Raw genomic sequence first — 19,034 nt, 5'->3', positions numbered from 1 at the left:
ATATATCAATTAAATGGTTGTTTCAATAAACTCCAATGCTGTGATCGATTGTAATTCATCCAATCAAAGTTTTGTGGCTGCTATCAGTCCAAATGATGCTGTTGGGAATGTGGCCAGTTGTGAAATTGCTGGATCAGAATCAACTAGAAATTAATAAGATCTACACAATGGTGATTTTCGTGTGAAACCACTCCAAGGAATTGTGGGTTTTCATCCTCCAATTCCAAACCTAGAGCGTTTTCATCCTCAATTGAACTAAAGTCCATTGCTCCAACAAGGAATAGATATCATAAAATAGAATGGTTAATCAATATTGCCTCCTCCTTGCTTGGCCTCTCTTAAATAGAGGTTTCCTCCTCAAATCTTCTTCGCGACCTCGATTGATATTTGAGAGAAATTATTTAACATAAACTAAAATTATAAGAAACATTCTTATTATATTTTAGCTTTACTTTAGGAACTATTATAATTTCATTTTCTTATAAGATAGACATTTTAATGATGGATTTCAATTATAAGAGGACTACATAAAGGGTATGTTAGGGTGTCTGAAAGTTCCTCTACCCTAGGCCCAAGAGTAGATCTCCTATCTTTCTTGGCCTCATAGGACTATTCCGTCACCACCATTAAGGGGCATACCTAGTGCGGAATCCCATAACCGTCCCCTCACCATCCCACCTTTATCATCCGCCCTAAAATATGAATTCCTGAACTCCCACAGCCACTCATGATACGGAAGTCAGAACAACTATAGTAGGGTGTCCTAAGAGAACTTCCCTCCTAAGCCCAAGGGCAACACTCCTTGTACTCCCCTAGCCTCATGGGACCATTCAGTCACCACCATGAGGTGGCATACGTAGGAGAGGACCTCATCACCATTTCCCCTCCCTATATCCCCTTATCCCTTAACCATGGTTGATAATCATTAAATCAACGTATGAGAATTTATGCATCATAGTCTTAATTTAGTACATAGAGATTATACACTATTGCCCGCTAATATACACATTAGAGATCATATGATTATATAATTCTAACTAACTCATACATCGTTTAGAGGGTAATTCAAATAAACATTATCATCACATTATTAACTAATATGTTTCCCATACCAAATTGCTGTGAGATTATTATTACTGTATGTTGGTCGTCGATGTCTAAATACTGTTTTTCTCTTCCTTCGATGATGCCCTCTTGGCTGCTTGAATGGCATTATATATCCTTCCTAAACAGTGGAGGGTCATAATCTTCCCCACGGGTTGTAACTATTGTGAGAGAGACATCTCCTACTTGATGAATGAATGCCGCCCCTTCATAACTAACCCTTGCTTAAAGTCACCTTGTTCTATTAGAACCATTCCTCCTTAATTCTTATTTAATTAATTACTTATGTGATTGCTGCCAAAAGGGGAGAAGAACAATCTGTATAGGCAAAAATGCTATTCGATAAACACATACAACAATCTTTATTCCACAAACTGGTGCTGTCATTATGATTAACACTAGGGGATGAGAAAATTGTGTGATGTCCCCCATGGTTTAACTCATTTATAAATTTAAAATGCTGGCCTATTTTATCCCATGGGCCCAAGCAAAGAATGAATAAAGGGGTAAATTATTAAATAAGTAATAAGAGATTTATGAGTGGGGGCCACATTAAATAAAATGATAATCTTCCTCTCCCAGGCCACGTAACCAATAAAGGGGGCCCACTTAACTGAAGACCCCAGCTTCTCCTCTCCTAGGCCACGTATCCAATAAAGTGGGCCCACTATGGTGTTGAGCGCCTAAATTACTTGGGCAAGCTATAGTCCCAAGTCTTAGTTAAAGTGAATAATTGGAGCGGCTTCAGTTTAAGGAACCGTAAATCAGTATATGGCATGATAAGGAAATCAAAGGAAAAAGAAAATAAAGAGAGATCGGGTTTTTGGAAATCATTCACGATTTCTTGTTTTGACAATTATAATTTCTCTCTGCAGATTGAGGATGGTATACAGGACGAAACCCCTGTGAATTTCCAGATTGGACGTAGCCCCAACTCTGGATATTTGGTGATATTGTGCATCATTAGCCCATCAAACGATTTCCAGTTTTTCAACTGTAGTCCATCAGAAATCCAGCCTTATCAGAGTTCAGTACTTTTAAATAAATAGCTCTACTCAGGGAAATCAAAGACAGAATTAGGAGCAGCAGCCTATCAAGTCTCTAGTGCTGCATTTTTACAGACTGAAGACCTGAAACGCAACCTGCAGCTAACAGCCATACTGGGATCATAACCGTGGGGAGCTGGGACTGTCATTCAGGGGTAAATCGACTTAAGCCAGCAAAGAAGAATATTGGTCTTGACATGGGTCGATTGGATTGGGTATGTGAATTGCTCACACTCATTGTGAATTCTGGAATTTGTTACAGCAGTGTGTTTATTTCTGTTATAGTTGTAGAGCTCTGAATTCAATAAAATTCAAATCTTCTGGTAGTTTTTAAAATTGTTAGTTTCCAATTGTTGCAAATCAAATCAAATTATATTGTATGCACCAAAACTAGCAATGCCCTGAAACAAACTCTCTGGAAAACCAAAACACTCAATTCTCAATAAATCTGAGAAATGAATCTTTCAAATTGTGAAGTCTTACTAATCATAAGACAATTTCCAGATTTTATTTGATGATGTTTGTAGTGTCGTGGCGGGGGCATGATAATTAAGCAGCCCCTTTTGTGACACTATAATTATTTTAATTTATTATTTTATTCCCATTTCCCAGTGCAAATTTCCCAAGGCCCATAGGAAATGCATGATGGCTTAATTTCAAAAAGGGGAAGTTAGACGTAACAAACTGAGCCACCCATGACAAATCCAAAATTACTATTTTCCTCAATGACAGTTACTGATTCGATTCAAAAGATGAAAAAATACAAAATGATAAAGAATAAAGGGCCTCCTTGCCATAACATAAAGCATAAATATTTATAATAATAAATGTATAACAATCCACAGACATGTAAAAATACTACCAAGAAGGTGTTTGGCATAGTTCTAAAAATAAATATGGTAGGTCCCTCTCATTAGCTATTTAAAAAATAGAAGATGATGGTTATTTTCAAGTAGAAGAATATAAGAGGACAGCTTAAATAAATGTGATTGGTTCTCAATAATATTTAAACTACTTAAAAACTTTAAAAAATGTTTTTTTCTGTAAAACCAAGGGCTACCTTAGTTTTGGAAGTTACAAGATGTGTTCATCTTAAGAATGGCCAACTAGCCAAACGATGTGTCTACATAAAACAAGTCAAAAAAAAAATATTAAACTTTCATAAAAGTATCTTCAACGACTCCAACTTTCAGAAAAATTCTAGAGATGTCTTGTGACACATGATAAATCATAAATATATGAATTCAATGTAGAATTGTTGCATCCACTCAATCTATTTGCAAGCTTGTGCATTACCCAGTTGAGTGAGTAAACAAAACATTGTGTCCATATCTCCTCTTAAACAACCTCATGACTCTACAATTTTGAACATTGTATATTAGAGCTTGGACAACATTTAGAGGCTGTGTTGCCTCGATGGACTCTATGAAGATGTTTGCAATAAAGTCCACATCCTTCACTTGGCCTTCACAATCAGCTAGCCTAAAAACATTGCCTCTTTAGGGCACACTACAATTACAGTGATAGGAGGCATATTTTGCAATCTTTTCATCCATCAAAAATGGACACCCTAGTTTTGGCCCATGAATCCTCAATGGGCTATAATGAGTATCTACAAGCCCCTCTTTACTTGGTTAATAAGGTGGCCGGTAACTTTTCATAAACATTAGTTATATAGCCTATAGGTGCCTTATTTATTATCTCTCTATTTTAGCCAATATGCTAACTTTATAAGGTTGAAATGAAGTCCATTGGTATAAATACAACATATAATGTGCTTATCGATATTGTCTCACTTCATTCTAAAATGCCTTTTTTAATTAACACAAATATTTGGTTCTTTTGCAGAAAGAGAGAAGCTATTTACTGTCTTCTTCTAAAGACAATATTGCAAAAGATTGATGAGTCGCAACCACTACTAGAGTACTTGATAATGGCCCTAAAGGTTACCTACAAGATCTTTTCTTGGCCAAAAGATTAGACTTTGATCTATATTTCTCGGCTGTATTGTTTGCTTCCTCTTGCTCTTTGATGTAAGTAAGAAATTGTCTCTATGGCAATTTATATTTTGTCAGCCTGCCAAAAGCTCTAATTCATTGGCCAACAATCACACACAACCATGCTTTCACTCAACTGTAAGAGCTCCTATGATCATTTTGGTACTAAAAAGAAAACCTTTATGGAATGGAGCTTTTTCCCTCAATCAACTTGCACAAAAACCTCAACATTAGAATTGACTTCTTTTTCTGGTGCACTTTTAGAGAAAGGAAATTAAGTTGCATTGAATCATCTGCATGTAAGCCTGCAAATGTTCAGGAAGAATCATCTTTCTCCTTTAATTCTAAGATTTTTCATCTGTAGAAGAAATCAATATTGACAGGTTTAGAGATGAGGAAAATGCATTGGAAGGGACTAGCAGAGCTATTGAACAAACATCTGTTTCGTATTGTGATGACGAATGGAATGGTATATACTAAAATTCTCATATCTCTAATTCATTTGTCAATGCAAAAGAAAAAATATCTAGGGTACAAAAAAGATTGATGAGAAGGCTACTCGACAGTTACTAGCCAAGAAGAATTAAATAGGATTCTTTTGAGACAATACAGCAGCCCCAGTCAAAAAGTTCACATTGAAATAGCTAAACATCCCTGACTTAACCCTGGAATTTCAGACAAGAACAAAACAGAAACTTCATAAGAGATGATACTGTCTGTCAAAACATGATCCCCAAAAGACTAGACTACTAGGATTGTGAAAATGTAGTAGGTTTCAATTTTATATCTTTCTTCTTTTAAAAAGAGGATGAAACAAAAGGGATATTGAGTGATATGAAATTATGAATGAACACACTTTTTTGCTGCTGGAGAAGAATAAGATTAAAATACCAAAATCACTCAGATCTGTCAATCACAAATTAGATGAATAAGGCCCCAAAGACAATCGAGGCCCTGCAGGATCTAGAATTTTGACTATCATGATCTAATTTCTACTGTCAGATCAGTTAGATGTTAACATTATATTTGGCTCCTTAAAAATAGATGTGTAAGAATTATATTTAGCTCCCTAAAAATAGACATGTATACACTGACCGTTACCCCAGCATATTACATTACTCATTGGAAGTTATTTTCATTCTACAGACTCATGTTTACAAAGAAGTGTGATGCAGAAACTTCTTATCTCTGGTCTGCAACCTGTTAAACTCCCTTTAGATAAAACCAAATGCAGCAGACTGAAAAGAATAAGGCAGAAAGAACATACAATACTCCATAAATATCCTTTTAAAAACAGAGCACTTATAGATCTGATTTATATGCTGACAGCAAAGTTTTATATATCCTAACTCCCCACCATCTAACAAACATGTGTCCCTCTTTACAGCCTTCAAAGGCCAGCAAGGAAAAGACTCCTGTTTTGAGTCTCTACATCTAGAAATAGCTAATAAACTAAACATGTTCGTTTATCCCACAAAACCTGAGCAATTACAAACAAATACTATTTTTAGAAAAGACAATTTCCAGCAATTTCTATCATTATTTATTACACTATATTTAGTTCCTCATTTGCGGCACATCACCTTTCCTAATCTATGGTGAATGGTTTACATCACAGCACAGAGTCAGGTATCATCCACAGAAAATATCTTGAAAGAAAAGTTTAATAAACAGTTGACAATTCTGGACTGCCACAACTCATATTTTAGATTTGATACATATTTTAGATTTGATACACTTCTTAAGTTGCTTATAAGGCACCCTTGTAGATGCCTCACTTGAAATATCAGAAAAAATAATGACCTGAATAGGACAGACCCCCTTACAACTATCTCTATAAGTTAACATTTATTATGCTAACCCTAAAATATTCCATACCATGTACAACACTATAAAAATGTTGTAACATTGATGATAATTTTATGAATATAATTCTGAAATTGCTTGCTATTGTAATGGGTTGACAAAATTATTTTCTGTTGATTTTCCCAGGTTTTATTGGATGTATTTTAATGTATATATCTGATTCAATCTGATACTTGCATTCTTGGAATTCTATGTGTTCTCAAATTGAATAACATTATACTATATATATATTCCTTTGGAGAGGCATGTCCTTGAACGGACATGTCTCTCCTTTAATTATAATAATTTAATCAATATTATAATGTTTCATCAATCAATTATTAATTTAGAATAATATAATAGATTAATATTCAATATTAAATTTTATATGATTAATAATAATATAATAATATAACATAATAATATATTATTATTAATCAACATATATTATATGTATTCTAAATGATCATTCAACTGAAGCTACAAACATTAACATTTTCAATAATTGGAACAAACAATTCAACTATTCTTCAAGCTAAACCATCATAGATGAATGAGGCATAGTTTGCGGAATCCGACTGAAGAAGAACACGGAAAGCCAAGAATTTCCAACGTGGACAGCACTCAACAAAGACTCAGCAAAACTTGGCAACTTAGCAAACACTTTAAAAAAATTAGAAACACAAATTTTATACAACTACAAAATGTATCAAATGAGCTTGTTCAGGGTTCTCCGGGCAACACCCCTAAAGAGTTTAAACAGCAGCTTCCCTCATGGGGGTCCAGAGGTGGTACCCCTTGCAAGGGTTTGGGGACAGAACCCCCAGCGGAGTTGAGAAGCAACACCCCTTGCAGGGGTCTAGGAGAAGCACCCCTCACAGGGTCTGGGGCAGGATCAAGAGGCAGAGCACCCACCAGCAAGTTAAAATGAAGAACTTCAAAACCACACAGACCTTTATGGCACACACCATTCCATTAGATTTTTAAAGGCAAAACACAACGCTTATAAAGCCAAAAATAAAGATTTGGGGTGTTTAACCCACATTTTTTTCTGAACCTTTGACATATTGCTGACACAGCAAGTCAAGTCATCAAACTCACCAGAGTTTTTGGCGAGTACTCACTAAAAACTTAGTGAGTTCTTCAAAAAACTCAGTGTCAAATCTGGCAAGTTAAACCTGCAATCACTTGGGGGCATGAAAAACTTACAAGTTCTCAACAAGTCACCAAGTTTAGAATCTATGGATTGGAGTTTGTGACTGTAGAAAAATAATATAACTAACATTATCAAAGTAACTTTTCCCATCCTTGCACAACAGTATGGCTCTGTAGACGATTTAAAACTGAAATTAGTGCATGATTATCAATTTCTAGAGCTGGAAAACTATACATTCCAATGGCAATTTTGCTATGGCTAGCACTCACCAAAGCATAAAAGTTATGCTCCACTAAAAATAATAAAAGAATCATCATTTACAAAGTTTTTTATTTTTTTCATTTGACCAACATCAACCAGCCAATTCAGTATCCAGACAGTTCATCACTCGGACACAACTTTATTTTTTCATTTGATCCATCGAGAAATAGATTTTTCAAGATCATATCTTGGCATTTGATCTATCAAGAAATAGATTTTTCAAGATCATATCTTGGCAGAAGACTCAAAATAATATACTACAAGTGACAACACTTTGAATCAAACCCTTTGCTCTCATCTTGTTGAGCATTGAAAAAGCCATGTCAAGTTTATTTTCCTTGAAAAAAGAATCAATCAACACGCTAAAGGTTACAACAGTTGGAATAATGTCAACCACTTTCAAGTTTGCAAAATAATTCAAGGCCTCATCTACTTTACCAATTTTGGAGTGGGTGTACATCAGACAGTTACAGGTGACGGCATCAGAAGTCAAGTCTTCAATTAGCATCTTTTTGATCGGTGAAAGTGCTCTGGAAAGATCTCCTGCTTTGCACAGACCACCAACGACTGTGTTGTATGTCACTTCATCAGATTTCAAATCCCTCATTGCCATTTTCTCTAACAGTTGTCCTGTCATGTTAATGCCTCTTGTTGTACAAAATGCACATATGAGAATAGTATATACCACTACATCGGGAAGACAGACCCCATTTTCCCTCTCAGGAATAAGTGTAAATGGTTCCCTTTCCCCGTTACTCTCACATAAACCAACAATCAGAGTGTTGTAAGTCACAACATGTGGGAAGCAGCCTTTTTTAATTATCTCTTTAAACAACTTTAAGCCTTTTCCACGTTTACTGATTCACATATACTGCATATCAAAGAACTAAAGCAATCACAACTGGTTGGAAAACTTAAAATATTCCAAAGCCATATCCATATTGCCATCTTTGCACAGTCCACCGATAACTGCACTAAATGTTATTTCATTGGGTAAAAGGCCTAACTTCTTCATTTGTGCAAACAGATTATAGCCTTCCTCTGTTTTTCCAGCCTTGCAAAATCCATCTATCAGGCTAGTATAAGTGTAAATATCAGGAAAATAGCCATCTTTTATCATTTTAGCTACTATTCCTAGAGCTTCGGCTAATCTTTCTACTTTGCAGAGACCATCAATCAGGGCGCTATATGTAACAATATTTGGAGAGCATGTGCCATATCGCATTCTAGCTACTAATCTGAGAACTTCATCTTCCCTACCCACCTTGCACAGACAATTTATCAGGGTACTGTATATAAAGTTATCAGGAGAAAGGCCATCTTGTATCATTTCAGCTACTAAAACAAGAGCTTCATTTATCTTGCCCATCTTGCTGGCTCCGTCTATCAAAGTGGCATATGTAATGATGTTAGGAAAGCAATGAGCCTGCCTCATTGTGTGCAACATTTCACGCGCTTCCTCAATTTGATCCCGCTTACACAATGCCTTTATGACGGTGCTATAAGTGATAACATTTGGATGTATTTTCATTTCTTTCATTTCATCAAGAAGAAGGTTGATTCTCCGGAGGTCACCTTCATTCGCAAGACCATTCAAAAGCACGGTGAAGGTTACAACAGTGAGACGAAAGCCTTTAGTTCGGGCTGAATGTAAATCATCCCAGGCCTTGTTTGTGTTGCCTGATTTACAGAGGGCATTAATGGACTTAGTGAAGAGCATAACATTAAATCTGCCCCTCTTGCGACGAGTGACTTGTTCCGCCTGTTTATGTTCGTGTATCTGTTGAGATGAGGTGTTGTATTGTTTTTTAGAATGAGAAGAAGCTACCTGATTAGACAGAGAACGTATGTATTTCCAGTTTTGCACCATCTTCATCTTCTCGTTGATGCTGTTGGCAGAGCATAGCAGATAAAACCCTAAAAAATATGGCCTTCTCATCAAGAAAGAAAATAAAAGAAAATAAAATTCCTGAATTGAAATAAAACTACCCGACATCAAATAAAAAATGAGTGCCGTTTATAAATATTTACCAACATGGCGTTTGCAGGATGCAGTCCATTCCATCCGTTCTGGAAAATTAGTATGATGGAACAAAAAATACTCCGCAGAAATTTTTGGCTATCGAAATTATATTGCAATAGAAAGTAAATGTTCGCTCAATTTATTTTGGTTCATTTAATTTTTATTTACTTGGGAGTGAAAATATATCATGAGTTTTCTTATTAATATTTGTTTATTAGTACTTGCGTGAGTTTTTCTTTTTTTACACTTAATTAGTTATTAAAAAATTTAACTTGAACCAATTACAAATAAGGTTTTATTTTTGTTTTTAAAAGTATTTTTATTTTCTAAAGTTACTCTAAAACAAATAATGTTTGTGACAACCATTTAGGCGGGAATATAGGTACCAATTAATTTTTATGGCTGCTTTGAAACTACTTCTTGTAATTTTTTATATTCCAATAGTCCATCAATTGAAGTTGCTTCCAAAGGATTCCCCATAAAACAAAAATTTATAATATAAAAATTTGTCAATTAAAACATATCACAATGAGTGCAACTAGATTAATCATTATATTAATCAGTATATCAGTAATTTGGTATTAAATATTTAGATTAATTAATTTTATTGATGTTTTTTTATAAAAACATTATCATATGGAAAGTTCTATTGTTTGATAATGGGATGTGAATCTACTGACTGGATGCAACTGGGCTGACTGGTGGTGTGTGTGTGCTGGCGACCTCATCTGCGGACCCTTCCTGAGGTGTTGGCGTGGATCTAGAGGAGGCCTCCCTCCTCCATCTGGTTTGCGTTAACTCTCCCTTCTTTACTCTGCATTTATGGTTTTTCTTTGCTTCTGTAAGCACGTAATTGCCCTTGCCCTTGCCACCCCCTCTTGGGCGTACGTCAACTCCGCCTTTAATGGAGGTAGAGACTGATGGAGGTCCTCAATCCCAACCCTCGCCACCATCTTCCCAACCTCCTCTGCAGCCGAAGTCGTTCTGTGAGGACGTTGGTGGAGGCTCGAGCTCTGTCATGAAAGACACTAGGTTCGTGGCCACTACAAATGGCGATGGAACGGATCCACAAGGTAAGGACCCTGGCTCCAGCCTCAATCCCTTCACCATTTCCCCAAATGAAGCCATGGCAAATGAAATTACCTTGGAGAAAAATAGGTTAAAGGATTATGCCATTTTCTTTGCCTGTGTGGATATAGATAGATGCCCTCCGCGAAAATTCATGGATTACTGGTTTTATAATGATTGGAACCTAAAATTAGGGCTTCATTTTTTCTTCTGTAGACAAATTCAAAAGGGATTGTTCATCATATTTTTTAATTCTCATGAAATGCAATCAAAGGTTCTAAATAAATTATACTGGAATGTTGGGAAAACGGCTTTTCGTGCCCTAAGTTGGTCCCCTGAAGCTAATCCTGAAGAAATCTTGGCTCTTTCGAGCCCTCGATGGGTAGTTCTGAAGAATATCCCGCCCTTTTTATGGAAATTCATCCCCGAAATCGTTGAACCCCTCGGTAAATTCATCCGCATGGATGAAAGCCCACGCCTTGTTCCCCATCTGGATGTCAGAGTGCTCATCTCCATTCTTCCTGGGATTAATTTACCCAATTCCCTTCAGCTTAAAATTGCAAAGGATGCGTTCTCTTGCCCGCTGGAATTCCTGGGAGGTTTGAACACATGTTTCCTTTGTAAATGTGAGGGTCGTGTAAGGAAAAATTGCCCCATTTTGAGGAAAAATGCCTCAGTCGTGGATGCTACAAAACTGAACTCCGCCTCCAACTGCCACTCTGTCCCGCCCACTCAGCCCTTGATGGAGTCCGCCCCTTCCTCCCACCCTGAGCCTCCCACTCCCGCCTCGAACCCCCAGCCCCCTACCTCCGTCGTGGCTCCACCTCTCCAACCTTCGGATGCCGCCTCCCCTGCCTTATCGGATGATGGCTACCAGGTAGTGATGAATTCTAAAAAGTGTAGAAGGAAGAATGTGCAGCAAGTAATCCTTAATAAGGGGGGAGCTTCCCCTAAGCCTCCCCAGCTCATCTTGTCGCACACCCCCTCTAAGGTTAAAAGCATCATCAATAGTTTTGAATCCCCCCAAGGATGCTCTAGCGGTATCGTTATTGGGGTTGGTTCTGCTAACGTCTCTAAGAAAATCGAAGTCACCCTCGGTAATGATAGTGGTAGTGGCTCCAATAAGGACTTGTCTGCATGTTCTACCATGGCTCAGGCCATCAATGCTAGCACTAGTGTTGCTAGGAATTCGACTTTTTGCTCCTCTAGCATGCTCCCCCCACAAGAGCCCTATTCAGAGGCTATTCCCTCACCTACAAAACTAGAAGAGCCTCTCCCAGAAAATACCTGTCTGGAGGAGGATACACTTGGAGATGACCTTGAAATACAAACAGATGGCACCTCGAAACCTACTAGAAGGGGAAGGCCCATGGGGTCTAAAAATAAAGTTAGCTCTGCTAAAAAAAAGGACAAGGGCTCCCCTGCCTATGATAGTAGCCTTCTGGCTGCTGAAGGTCCATAATTACCCCATCTGTTTACCATGAAAGTCATCTCATGGAATGTGAGAGGTCTGGAGGCTCCAGACAGAAAGAGGATTGTTAAATGTTTTCTGGATTCCCATAAAGATCTGGACTTCCTGTTGCTTCAAGAACTAAAATATGTTAATTTTACATTGGAAACCAATCTAAATGTCATTTGGAAAGACTCTATTAAATTTTGCTCTAGCCATCTCAAGGGTAGGGGAGGAGTTGGTTTGCTTGTTAGCCCCAGATGGGCGAATTTCATCACCGCTAATGGCTACTCCCCTTGCAACAAGGTTGTTTGGGCCTCGGTTAATATTAACAATACCCTCCTTGGGATTTGTAACATCTATGCGTCTAATAACTATAACGAAAGAATTTCCCTTTGGGATTGGATTGCCTCCCTCCCTGACATACCCTAGATCATAGGGGGTGACTTCAACATGGTAGAACATGGTGAGGACAAAATGGGAGGCACAACCTTCTCTTGGAAGGGTTATGAGAAAGCACATTGGGATAGAATGAAACAGGTCAGAAACCTATTTGACCCGCTGCTTGGAAAGAAGGGTGATTCCAAGGGACTATGGAACACATGGTGCAATTCCCAACTAGGTCCCAACAGAATCTATTGTAGGCTCGACCGCCTTTATGCCAATAAGGACCTCCTCTCATTTGCCCCTAACGCTTATAATAACCCTATCATGGTCTGCCCCTTCACTCTTTCTGATCATCACCCCATCTCTGCTAATATTAGATTAGCTGCCCCTCTGCCCCGCCCCCCCCCCCCCCCCCCCCCGCCAATAGGTTAGGGCCTAAGAAGTTCATTCTCAATACTCGCCTCCTCCAAGATACGGATGTGCTCTCTGCCATCAACATTATCAGACTGATCAATAAAAATAACAAGGAGCTCACCTCACACATTGACAGATGGAACTTTAATATTAACTCCTGGCAAAAACTCCTACAAACGATTGGTCAAAAAAGGGCCAAAGATTACAGATTTGAGGAAAGCATCCTCAGCAACAACCTCTCTCGGGTGGAGAATGATACCCAGTTTGACCCATCCAACCCTAAATTGATTGCTAGTGTGGCTAGTGCTAGGGACGCACTAAGACGACACCAGCAAACCAAGATCAAGGGGGTCACGATCAGTGCTCGCACCCACTACCTACAGTTTGGTGACAAAGGCTCCAGGTTTTTCTTTAATCTCCTTAGGCAAAAACATAGATGGGAAACAATTGATAGAATCATCATTGATAATGATGAGATTTCTGATCTGGATAAGATTAAAGAGGCCTTTGCTCTCTTCTATCAAAAGCTATTTACCTTTGAGGAGTCTGAGGTGGATAAGACTCTTAGAATCAAATTTCAAGCCATCATCCCCAGAAGGATCTCTGAGGAAGATGCCTGCCTCCTGAAGCGACCTTTCTCCCTTAATGAAATCCAATGTGCCATTAACTCCCTCCATAACGATAAAGCTTCGGGGCCTGACGGGATCCCTATTGAATTCTACAAAGCTAATAGTGATTGGATCTTCTCTGACCTTCTGGACATGTACAATGAGGTTGTCCTAAAAGGCTCTCTTGGAGGTTCTATCAACAAGGGCACTATCAAGCTCATACCCAAGGATGGGGATAAGGCCCTCATTAAAAATTGGAGGCCCATCACTCTTCTCAATGTCTCCTATAAAATCTTGGCCAAACTGCTTGCTATGATTTTTAAAAAAATCCTTCCTAGGTTCATATGCTCTACACAGACCGGTTTCATTAAAGGTCGTTATATTCTGGAAAACCTTATCACCAGTTGGGAAACTATGGACTGGGCTAAGGTCTCTGGGCAAGATGTTGCTATGTTTCTCCTAGACTTCGAAAAAGCCTATGATAGGGTGGAATGGGGGTTTATCCTCCTAATGCTTGAATCATTTGGCTTCCCTAGGGAATTTTGCTCCTATGTTAGAGTCCTTTTGCAGGATGCTTCCGCAAAGATTGATGTCAATGGCTCCCTCTCACCTCCTATTTTGCTCTCCCCCTCCATTCACCAGGGGTGCCCTCTGGCCCCTGCCCTATTTGTCATTGCCTCTAATGCGATATACTATCTCCTTAGAGATACCTCGCTCTCCCCCAAAGTTAACGGAGTTAGGTTCCCTGATAACAATGAACTTATCAACATCCAATTTGTCGATGACATGACCCTCTTTGTGGAACTTACCAAAACTAATATAGAGCACCTTAATCACAAACTTCACCTATTTGGCCCTATTTCGGGAGCCCGGGTCTCTAAGGCCAAGTCAACTTTCCTTAGTTGGAAGGAGTGTCCCCCGAACTGGTTTGAGAACTTTGAATACCAATGGGGTGGCCCATCCAGGATTGTTAAATACCTTGGTGCTCCTTTCTCTGTATCCCCCTCCCTGAAGGATATGTGGCTCTGGGTTAAAGAGAAAATTGAAAAGAAAGCTGAACAAATGGAACAATAGATTCCTCTCCCTAGCTGGTAGAGTTCAAGTTTGCCAAAAAATCCTCTCATCTTACAATATTTACTATTCCTCTACCTGGATGTTTAGCAATTATCAGATCCTTGATATTCAGAAGGCTATTAGACGGTTTCTTTGGTTGGACGGTAAAGGCAATAAGAAACTTCATGTTGTTAATTGGAAGTGGTGTCACATGGAGAAAACTCTTGGTGGCCTTGGTTTAAAAGATCTTAGGACCCAAGGTATTGCTCTCGCGGCTAAATGGATCTTTCATGCCTTGGAAGGGCAGGAGCCCTGGAAAGTTCTAATCAGGAGCAACATTGAGAGGGTCGTTCTGAAGAAGGCCAACACCTAGAAAGAGTTACCTTTTTCCGATCTCGTGGCCGGTAAGTTCTCTATCTCTGTCCATGGCTCCTATGTGTTTAGGTCTATTTGGAAGGCCTGGGAACATGTTAGAGGATTCTTAGGAAACACTAGTGCCAATAGTGGTGACCTTATCCATGGTGAGAGGTCTATTTGGTGGAACCTTTATCATGCGAGCAAGCCTCTGGCCCTCACATAGGGGTGCTCAGCTAGGGCCTGGGCCAACAAAGGCATTAAGCTTTTCATTGATCTGTTGGAGCATGGGAATATCTCGTCGTGGGAAGAACTCAACTTGAAATTCGACCTCTCTCCCTCTCAAAAAAGAACCTATCACTTGATTAAGTAGGCCTGTGCGAATCTTGGATTACCTAAGGAGTGTTGTGTGGACTCGCATAATTTCCTTTCATTTAAATGGATTGATGATATTCCTTTATCTAAAATTAAGGCACAAAATATATATGCTAAGTTGAACTCTGATTCCTCTATTATTATTCATGCTAATATGTTATGGTACTCTGACCTCTCTGATCTACAGTGGCAGAAAATCTTTAGCAGGTCCGATTGAGCCCAAACTCAAGTGCTTTAAATGGTTGTTGTTGCTGAACAGGCTCCCTTTAAAAAGGAGTTGTGATGATTTTGAGCTTTGTTCTATATGTAAACTCCCTGATACTGGAAGGCATATCTTCTTTGATTGTTCCATTGCTAGGGAGATCTGGTTAATGTTTGGTTTTTCTATCCCTGACCTTACAAACACAATGGAAGTTATCTCTGGTTATATTCATGGCTTAAAAAAAAGATGCTAATCTCTTTTGGTTTATTTTATCTGCTAATATCCTTTGGTATATATGGAAGGTTAGGAATGCTGACAGGTTTGAAGCTCAAACCAGGGCCCTTACTAAATCTTTTCAAAGACTCACTTTTTTAAAAATTGCTACGCAGGTTACTCTTACCATGAACATTGAAAGGAATAAGCTGTTGAGACTCCTGACAGATGGCCACGCTACCATGTTCGTGTATGAGATGAAAGATGGGTACTAATGGAGATGCAACATGGACAACCTCTCATCTTTCGAAGAGGCACTCAAGAGGCTGAACAATGAAGTTAGAAACAACAGGAAGCCCTCCTATGACCAGGTGGCAATGTTATCTCACACCCTGAGCCATAAGAGTGTTGTCTGGATGGAAGGACCGCAGGGGTGGATGGCATGGGTGGAGGCCATTGATGGCATTCTATCCTAGATAGCAACTTTTTCTCTTATACTCTCCCTGTTGTATCTTTTTGGACCTTTTATCTCTTTTTGGGTCATACATTATGGAGCAATCTCAGACTCTCATCCTAGTTTAGCTTATGTTTCTGTTGTCATGTGGCGATGACAACTTTCTCTTTTTATGTACAGTTCTCCCTCGATTTTTAATATAAAAAAAAAAATTATCATATAAAATTTATTTTATTTAATTAATATACATAAAAAACTAAAAAATCATGACAATTAATCTTGAACTATGATCTATTAGGAATTATATTTTATTTTTTTAATATATATAATTTATCATATATTTATAATATTAAATAAAAAATTCATATTGAAAATTTACTTGATAACAAAATATACTTCTACTTCATCCAATTTACATATTATATTTCTAAATTAAGTATTTACAAATAATCTATTTTTAATGAAGAGATCATATGCTAAAGTCAAATTAAAGCACACAACCATTTGACATAGAATTACATCAACAAAGATGTGAAACAATAAACAACTAAATTAAGTAATGACAAATAATGTCTTTTTAATTATTAGCATATTTGAATATATAAAAATTATAGTATATTATATATCAACGGTGTTGTGACACAAGTTTATATTTTAATTTTTTTTTTCATTATATTGTATTTATTATTAAATGATATAATCAAAATTAAAATCACTTATGTAATTTTTTGAAATAAAATGAATAAGATTTACATTTTAGTTTTTAGAATATTAATAAATATAATATTAATTAATATTTTCAAGAAAATAATTGATCTCTTTAAGTAGATAATTGTTTTTAAAACAAAATAAATAGAATGGAGAATTTAATTTTTAGAATCATTTAAACAATAATATTGAATTAATGAATTTAATAATAAATTAAACAAATAATATTAATATTTAGTAATAAATATAAATTTATATATAAATTATTTATCATATATTGATAAGATCTCAATTGAAAAAATATTTATATCATTTTATAAAATAAATTGAATAATAGTTTTATTATTAAATATTATTTACTTAAAAATATTAAAAATCATCTACTCTCACACTATTTACTTGAGATGTTTAAAACCTAGAACTGTAAGAACTATAAAAAAATTAAAAATAAACTTACAAACATTTCACCCACTTCCACATTTTAAAAAAACTTCCCATCTATCCTATCAATAAAACGAAAATGAAGAAAAAAAATCAAACCTACAGGAACGGTACTATTAATTTTTTTTTAGATATGTGAAATGGGCAACAAACTTTGAAGGATTTGTAAACTTTTACCAATAGAGCCTAGCTTCCACCGCCAAAGGTTGTTTGTTGCTTAATGAAAGACAAATTTCACGCGACTTTTGCATTTTATGGAAGCTTGACTTTACCCAGATCATTTCCTGTCATATTAAAAAACTTTTTCAGGGCCACTTTTCTAAAAAATTAAACTTTCTTTATTTTTGTGATGCATTTTATATTGCTATATGTATTATAGATATTTTATAGAAGAAAATAAATATAGAATTTTATAATGTTATATTATTTTAATAGTATATTTTTATAGCATAAATAGATCTATAATCAAATCAAATAATAAAAGTATCAAATTGTATAAAATTTTAAGGGATATATATTTATAATAATAATTACATAACTAAAAAAAATGTTATGTTATAATAAAATAAATTGATTTGTTATTTTTAGTTACATATTTCTTTTATTGAATTAATATGTTTAAAACTAATTATATTTTTATACATATTTTATTATATTTAAATTACAATGAATTTAAAAAATTATTACTATTTTTATTTAATTAATTTGACTTAATAAAATGATTATCTATGAAGACTATTGTTAGTAGATTTAAATCTAAAACTATTTCAATTATTTAACTTTATTTTGTGAAATTAAAAATTTATTAGGATTTTTTTAATTTATATTATTTTTTCTAGTAAAATTTTAATTATTATGAAATAATTATGTTTAATTTTTTTATCTTAATTATTATAATTTTTAAAATATAATCATTATTCAAATTAAATCATAATTATTATTAAAACTATACTAAAAACAAGGCAAGTACTAGCCACTATGTGGCACTTGTTAAGCTATTGAGATCTAATCAATTTTTGTTAACTTACATCTGTATTTCACAAATTTTCTATTTAAATAAATTTTTAAGTAAAGTTTTAGGCATATTAAGACTAGTATACCTATCTTTAGAGAAATATAGGTAAAGTAAGTCAAAAGATATAATATTTGTATATTATATTATTATTAAGATATTACTATATTTTAATATTTTTATATTTCTATTAAACTCTTCATCAAAGCAAAAAAATATCTATTGAGACTAATTATTATTATTATATTATCATATCTTTATATTATTATTATAATATTCTTTTGACGAAGTTAACTATTAATATGATGGAGATAAATAGAATTGATTAATAGACAAACTTAGAAGTGAGTAGTAGTTGAGAGGAAAAAATAAATAAAATGTTTTTTTTTTTTTTGATGTATTTACTTTAATTTAAGTTATTTAAAATTATTAAAATTATTTTTATTTAAGTAATAGTAAAACTAATTGTAATTATGACAGGTGTCAATTTTAATCATAGGGGGTTTTCAATCATGCTTATCTATCAATCCATTATGTGAGTATTAATACGCCTTTCAACGTAATAATATTTAGTTTGTTTAAAATTTATTTTCAAATTTATTTTACACATCCAATAAACAAATATGAAAACAATTTATGTAGAATCCATATCTAAATATTTTATATCTTATATAAATGATTGTGTCTATTTTGGCTCCAAAAAAGATGAATCTGTCAGATTAACAAGATATGTTATGCATTCTTCGTCGTTGGATAAAAAATCTACGATTGACATTTACGACTAACATCGCGTGTTAGTCGTGTCATACCACTTTTTGGAGCCAGAATAGACATGTCCTATATAAACTAGCATACCTATATTT

At 35.6% G+C, this 19,034-nt stretch overlaps 1 protein-coding gene across 6 annotated transcripts in view; it reads right to left on the bottom strand.

Moving 5' to 3' along the window:
- Window positions 1-9,586, bottom strand: part of LOC131073241 (pentatricopeptide repeat-containing protein At1g62910) — a 55,221-nt gene extending 45,635 nt beyond the window's left edge. For 3 of the 6 annotated variants that reach the window (XM_058009639.2, XM_058009638.2, XM_058009636.2), the window contains exons 1-2: window positions 9,441-9,566; window positions 7,848-9,340 (exon numbers count right to left, since the gene is read on the bottom strand). In XM_058009639.2, coding sequence (XP_057865622.1) covers window positions 8,305-9,340; window positions 9,441-9,469 — 1,065 coding nt within the window. In that variant the 5' untranslated portion in view covers window positions 9,470-9,566 and the 3' untranslated portion in view covers window positions 7,848-8,304. Of the gene's footprint in view, window positions 1-7,421; window positions 9,341-9,440 lie in introns of those variants that run through there. The other 3 variants (XM_058009640.2, XM_058009641.2, XM_058009637.2) reach the window with 3 other exon arrangements.
- Window positions 9,587-19,034: the final 9,448 nt, after the last annotated feature.

Source organism: Cryptomeria japonica, chromosome 2 (genome assembly GCF_030272615.1).
Source record: "Cryptomeria japonica chromosome 2, Sugi_1.0, whole genome shotgun sequence".
Taxonomy (NCBI): Eukaryota; Viridiplantae; Streptophyta; class Pinopsida; order Cupressales; family Cupressaceae; genus Cryptomeria; species Cryptomeria japonica.
This window is presented reverse-complemented; position numbering and strand designations above follow the sequence as displayed.